At 36.5% G+C, this 6,612-nt stretch overlaps 1 protein-coding gene across 4 annotated transcripts in view; it reads right to left on the bottom strand.

Moving 5' to 3' along the window:
- JAK2 (Janus kinase 2) overlaps window positions 1-6,612 on the bottom strand; it is a 107,837-nt gene that overhangs the window by 66,454 nt on the left and 34,771 nt on the right. For 3 of the 4 annotated variants that reach the window (XM_015570522.1, XM_006773839.2, XM_015570523.1), the window contains exon 3: window positions 5,674-5,924. In XM_015570522.1, coding sequence (XP_015426008.1) covers window positions 5,674-5,899 — 226 coding nt within the window. In that variant the 5' untranslated portion in view covers window positions 5,900-5,924. Of the gene's footprint in view, window positions 1-3,196; window positions 3,256-5,673; window positions 5,925-6,612 lie in introns of those variants that run through there. The other variant, XM_015570524.1, reaches the window with a different exon arrangement.

Raw genomic sequence — 6,612 nt, forward strand, 5'->3', positions numbered from 1 at the left:
TTTATTAAAATCACTTCGATGTGTTTCTTCTTTTCCAAGTCATTACCAGATTTGTGGTGTAGTTTCCTATCATTCTAGAGCAGTGGTTCTCAACCTTCCTAATGCCGCGACCCTTTAATACAGTTCCTCATGTAGTGGTGACCCCCAACCATGAAATTATTTTCGTTGCTACTTCATAACTGTAATTTTGCTACTGTTACGAATCGTAATGTAAATATCTGATATGCAGGATGTATTTTCATTGTTACAAATTGAACATAATTAAAGCATAGTGATTAATCACAAAAACAATATGTAATTACATATGTGTTTTCGGATAGTCTTAGGTGACCCCTGTGAAAGGGTCATTCGACCCCCGAAGGGGTTGCGACCCACAAGTTGAGAACCGCTGTTCTAGAGTAAGAAAAGTCATCATTCCACTAATATTAATGGAGTTCCTATTCTATAATAAGCACAAGATGGGTGTGGGAAATACAAAAATGAAAAATAGTGCCTAGCTTGAAGGATCTCACAGTGTAGTATATGGTACAGAGAAACCTTTGGAAAATTATAATTCAAGAGAATAAGTATGATGGTGAAGACCCAAGAAAACATAAAAATAAAGAGGAGAGGTGGTATTCTTTTAATTCTTTATTGTTGAAAGTATTACATATGTCTCCTTTTTCCCCCATTGCCCTCTCCCAAACCAACCCCCAACATAGGCCTTCACCCCCCTATTGTCTGTATCCATTGATTATGCTTATACACATACATACATGTCCTTTGGTTGATCTCTTAGGCCCTCCCTCCCACCCTTCCCTACCTTCCCTCTGAGATTTGATGATCTGTTCGATGCTGCTATGTCTCTGGATCTATTTTTGTCCATAAGTTTATGTTGTTCATTATATTCCACAAATGAGTGAGATCATGTGATACTTACCTTTCTCCAACTGGCTTATTTCACTTAGCATTAATGCTCTTCAGGTCCATTCATGCTCTTGCAAATGGTAAGAGTTCCTTCTTTTTTACAGCAGCATAGTATTCCACTGTGTAGATATACCACAGTTTTCTAATCCACTCATCTGCTGATGGGCACTAAGGCTGTTTCCAAATCTTAGCTATTGTAAATTGTGCTGCTATGAACATAAGGGTGCATATATCCTTTCTGATTGGTGCTTCTGATTGCCTGGGGTATATTCCTAGAAGTGGGATTACTGGGTCAAATGGGAGTTCCATTTTTAATTTTTTGAGGAAAAGCAATACTGTTTTCCACTATGGCTGCACCAGTCTGCATTCCCACCAGCAGTGCACGAGTGTTCCTTTTTCTCCACATCCTCTCCAGCACTTGTCGTTTGCTGATTTGTTGATGATAGCCATTCTGACAGGTGTGAGGTGGCACCTCACTGTCATTTTGATTTTCATCTCTCAGATGATTAGTGGCTTTGAGCATGTTTTCATATGCCTCTTGGCCTTCTGTATGTCCACTTTCAAAAAGTGTCTATTTAGATTCTTTGCCCATTTTTTTTATTGAACTGTTTATCTTCCTTCTGTTAAATTGTATGAGTTCCCTATAAATTTTGGAGATTAAACCCTTACTGGATGTAACATTGGAAAATAAGTTCTCTCATGCAGTGGGCTTTCTTGTTTTGTTTATGGTTTCTTTCTTGTCTGGATCAAATTTTAGTCAGGCTCCTTTGAAACCACTGCCCAACAAGGACCACATGTACTTATTCACAGATTCCAATTTTAGCAAGAATCCTGGTAAGTCCCTTTAGCAAGAATTCCCCATCTTTGATATATCATCAAACTCCTTTTCTCTACTTGCCACCAGGTGATATCTAATCATTCTAGCCTGCCTTGAGCAAAATCCCATTAGTGTGTAACCGCTAATAGAATAATATAAAAACTAACAAAAAATCTAATGGAAGCTATAAATTTTTTAAAAAAATACTTGATTGACCTTTAAAAATATTAGGAAAGAAGTAAAATAGAAAGATATCTGTAATAATATCAACAATAAAAAATATATTTTTAAAAAAGAAGGAAAATAAAAAACAGATAAAACAATGCAAATAGCAAGATAATAGATTTAAACACAATTATATTGGTAATTACATTACATTATATATAAACGTAAACAAGCCAATTAAAACACACAGCCTATGATTCTGGATTATAAAAAAGACTCTGTGCTATTTAAAAGATATACTTTAATTACAAGGATATATATAAGTTGAAGCTAAAAAGAAGGAAAATGATATATCATACAAACACAAAGTAAAAGAAACCTGGTAAGAACACTAAACTTTAAGAAAGAAGTATTAGTTAAAGTAAAAAGGAACACTTCATGGTGATAAGAGAGTCAATTCCACAGAAAGACAAAAAATATTAAATTTGTGTTCAACTGATAACAAGGCATCAAAATATGAAGCAAAAGTAAATGGAACCAGAATAGAAACAGACAAATGCAAAATCTATAAACATGGGAGAAGGCAAAAAATAAAAGGACACAAACATTTTAAATTATTAACCACCTTAAACTTAGTTTAAATTTAGAGAACACTATACCCAGATGTTTCAAATGTATATAACACATTTTTAAAAACTTGCCTGATAACCCGAATCACATGACAGTCAAAAATTTCAGAGGACTGAAATTATACAGAGTATAATATGGGAGTCCCAGAAGAAGATAAATAGAGAAAGACATAAAAGAATATTTAGAGAAACAATGGCCTAAGCCTACCATTGTTTTAACTTTTTAAAATATTTTTATTGATTTTTTAGAGGAAGGGAGAGGGATAGATAGAAACATCGATCAGCTTCCATCTGCACACCCGCTACTGGGGATAGAACCCACAACCAAAATATATGTCCTTAAGCTGAATCAAACCCTTGACCCTTCAGTTGAGGGCCTATGATCTTTTCACTGAGCCAAACCAGTCAGGGCAAAACCTCCCCAAATTTGATGAAACCCACAGATACACAAATCCATGAAGATCAGTGAGTTCCAAGATAAACAAACGCAAAGTGATATACACCAAAACACATTAAGATCAAACTATCAAAAGCCAACAATAGAGAACCTTGAAAACAGCAAGAGAGAAGTGATTCATTACATACAAGAAATTCTTGATTAGGAATCCTCAATAAGACTCAAAGCCAACTGTTCATCAGAAACCATTCAGGTCATAAGGCAATGGAATGACATACTTAAAGCATTCAAAGAGAAAACTCTCAAACAAGAATTCTGTATCTGCAAAATTATCCTTCAAAAATGAAGAAGTAAAACATTCTCAGATAAACAAAAGCTGAAAGAGTTCACATCTAATAGATATTCCCTATAAGAAATAACTCTAGTGGAAATGATGAGATATTAGAGAGTAACTCAAAGTAATGAAAAAGAACTCTGATTAAAGTTAACTACATAGGTAAATATACAAGCCAGTATTATTAGATTTTTATTATAATTCTTCTTTTTACCTAGATGATTTAAAAGACAAATGCATAAACCAATAATTATAAATCTATACGAATGGGCACACAATGCATAAAGATATAATTAGTAAAACAGTATCATAAATGAGAAGATACAGAGGTATATATAAGGAAAGTTTTGGCTACTATTGAAGCTAAGGTGGTATTAATTCAAATTAGATTGTTACAAATTTAAGAGACAAATTGTAATTCCTAGGCCTGGCAGAGTTTGGGCCCCCAAGGCTCTAGATCAGCTGTGGGCAAACTACGGCCAGCAGGCCGTATCCGGCCCGTTTGAAATGAATAAAACTATTGAAAAAAAAGACCGTACCCTTTTATGTAATGATGTTTACTTTGAATTTATATTAGTTCACACAAACACTCCATCCATGCTTTTGTTCCGGCCCTCCGGTCCAGTTTAAGAACCCATTGTGGCCCTCAAGTCAAAAAGTTTGCCCACCCCTGCTCTAGACGCACTGCCCCATGGATTTGGGTGACTCCATCCTTTGAAATCTAGGTGGAGGCAGCCATGCCTCTGGGCCTGTGCATTCTCAGCTGGTAGAAACAGCTTACTCTACCAAAGTTTGCAGCGTGCAACCTACAGAGGGGCAGCTTCTGCACTGAGGACTACCAGAGCTAAACCTGGGCAGCTGGGGAGCTCAGCACTGCAGAGCACCAGAGGAACCCTCAATATGAGGCAGCACCAGGAAGCAAGCAGGAGGTCGCTAAGATTTGGCAGCTCCTCCTTTGAAATTGTTCTGCCATCAGGCCCTTGCAAAAGAAGGGGCAGCCCAGATGATTTCTAAATTGCCTTTAGTGTCATCCTTCTATTGTGTTAGGAAATAGCTCCTGGCACCTGTTGCTATTGCTGATCCACACTAATTATCAAATATTGTTTTCTTTAGACACCACTTTCTCATTTTTCACAAGACAGATTGAGAATTTTCCAAATCTTCAGTTTTGCTTCCTTTTTCTTTAACAATTCCATCTTTAAGTCATTTCTCAAACATTTTACTGTAAGCAGCAGTCAAGATTTGTCAACCACACTTTGAACAGTGTGCTTAGGTTAATATTCAATTTTATTGCTCACAAAACTCTACCTTCCACAAAACAGTAAAATATAAACACAACTCAGGAAAGTTCTTTGGCACCTTAAACAAGGATCACTTTTCCTCCAGATTCCAATAACATGTTGCTCATCTGCATCTAAGACCTCATCAGAATGGCCTTTACCATCCATATTTCTACCAGCATGCTGTTCACGATTACTTAAGTATTCTCTAAGAAGATTGAGGTTTTCTCTACAGCTCTCTTCTTTTCTTTCTGAGTCCTCACCAGACTGCACAACAATGAAGGCTTTTTCTAGATGCACTCAAAACTCTTCCAATACCCATTATGCAATTTCAAAGGCACTTCCACTTTTTTAGGTATTTGTTACAACATCTTCCCCCCTCCTCCACTTTTCAGTACCAATTTTTGTCTTAATCCATTTGGAATGCTACAACTAAAATACCATTGACTAGGTGGCTTATAAACAACAGACATTTCTCATCATTCTAGAGCAGCTGTGGGCAAACTATGGCCCGCGGGCCGGATCCGGCCCGTTTGAAATGAATAAAACTATTGAAAAAAAAGACCGTACCCTTTTATGTAATGATGTTTACTTTGAATTTATATTAGTTCACACAAACACTCCATCCATGCTTTTGTTCCGGCCCTCCGGTCCAGTTTAAGAACCCATTGTGGCCCTCGAGTCAAAAAGTTTGCCCACCCCTGTTCTAGAGGCTAGAAAGTACAAAATCGAGGCACTAGCAGATTCAGGTTCTAATAAGGACTCACTCCTGGTTCATAGATGGTTCATCTTCTGGTTCATCTTCTTACTATTCCTCACATGACTGAAGGGGCAAAGATGCTCTCTGGAGTCTTTTTTATAAGGGTACTAATTCCACTGATGAAGGACCCCCCCTGTGATGACCTAATCACTTCCCAAAGGCCCTACCTCCAAATATCATCACACTGGGGGAATAGATTTCAACATAAATTTAAAGGGGAACACAAAAATTCAGTTTATAGGACTAGACCAAGGCAGATTTGCCTTAAATTCTACTCTAGTGATGTTCTCATGTTTTATGCATGTTCTATGTGTATGTTATATTAGAGTAGCATAATTAAAGCAATCATCTATTAATAAACAGAAAAAATATTTTTAATAGTTACCACAGGCTTTAGAGGCAGCAACACAAATTTCTTCTGCAACATATTCCCCAGTTGAAAACTTCAGGTAATCTCCCTCAGTTTTCCCAAGGGAATGATAAAGATACACCTGAAGGGCTGGATCTATTTGCTTCACAGAATCAGTAATTCCAAGAATATCTCCATTCTGATGCATAGGAGGTGTGCATGTTCCTTCCATTTCTGTCATTGTGAGACAAGCCATTTCCATGCAGAGTCTTTGTCAGAACATTTGCCTGTAAGAGAAAACAACACAGTTAATCAATGACTGTGAAAAACATCAAGATTATAAACTTCCTGTAGACAAGGACTATAAAACTGTAAAGTTTACAATTTAACTGAGGAAACATAATATAAATATGTAACACAAAACAGAGAAAATCAGTTGTAGCCCACAGAAGAGATCCTGTGAGGCAACATGATTTCTTAACAAATGAATTACTCTGACAAATGCTTTTTAATGTCTGGAGGAGAAAAACAACATTTCAATATAGGATTAATTGATGATTTTTATGAGAGGAGTTAATATTTAAAACTGATCTTGAACAATGGGTTGGATTTAAATGGATGGAAGAGGAAAAACATTCCAAGAGAATGAAACTGCTGAAGAGTAGAAAAATACAAAATATGTTCAGTAAGTTATTGGGCAGAAGTATAGAATTTGAGAAGTTATACCATTTAGGATAATTGATACATACCTAATCTGCATTTTTCCTTCTTCCTTGATACTGAAGCCCAATTTTGTTGAGGAGAGTAATCTATCAGAAAAACAAAACAATACACTATACTTCCCCACAGGTGGATAGCCACATGAACCAGTATATACACTAATAAAAGACAAACATGCAAATTGACCATACCTTCGCTATGCCTTAAGCAATGCCCACCAGCCAATCAGAGCGACTATATGCAAATTAACCCAAC

The sequence above is a fragment of the Myotis davidii genome, unplaced genomic scaffold (assembly GCF_000327345.1).
Source record: "Myotis davidii unplaced genomic scaffold, ASM32734v1 scaffold547, whole genome shotgun sequence".
Classification (NCBI taxonomy): domain Eukaryota; kingdom Metazoa; phylum Chordata; class Mammalia; order Chiroptera; family Vespertilionidae; genus Myotis; species Myotis davidii.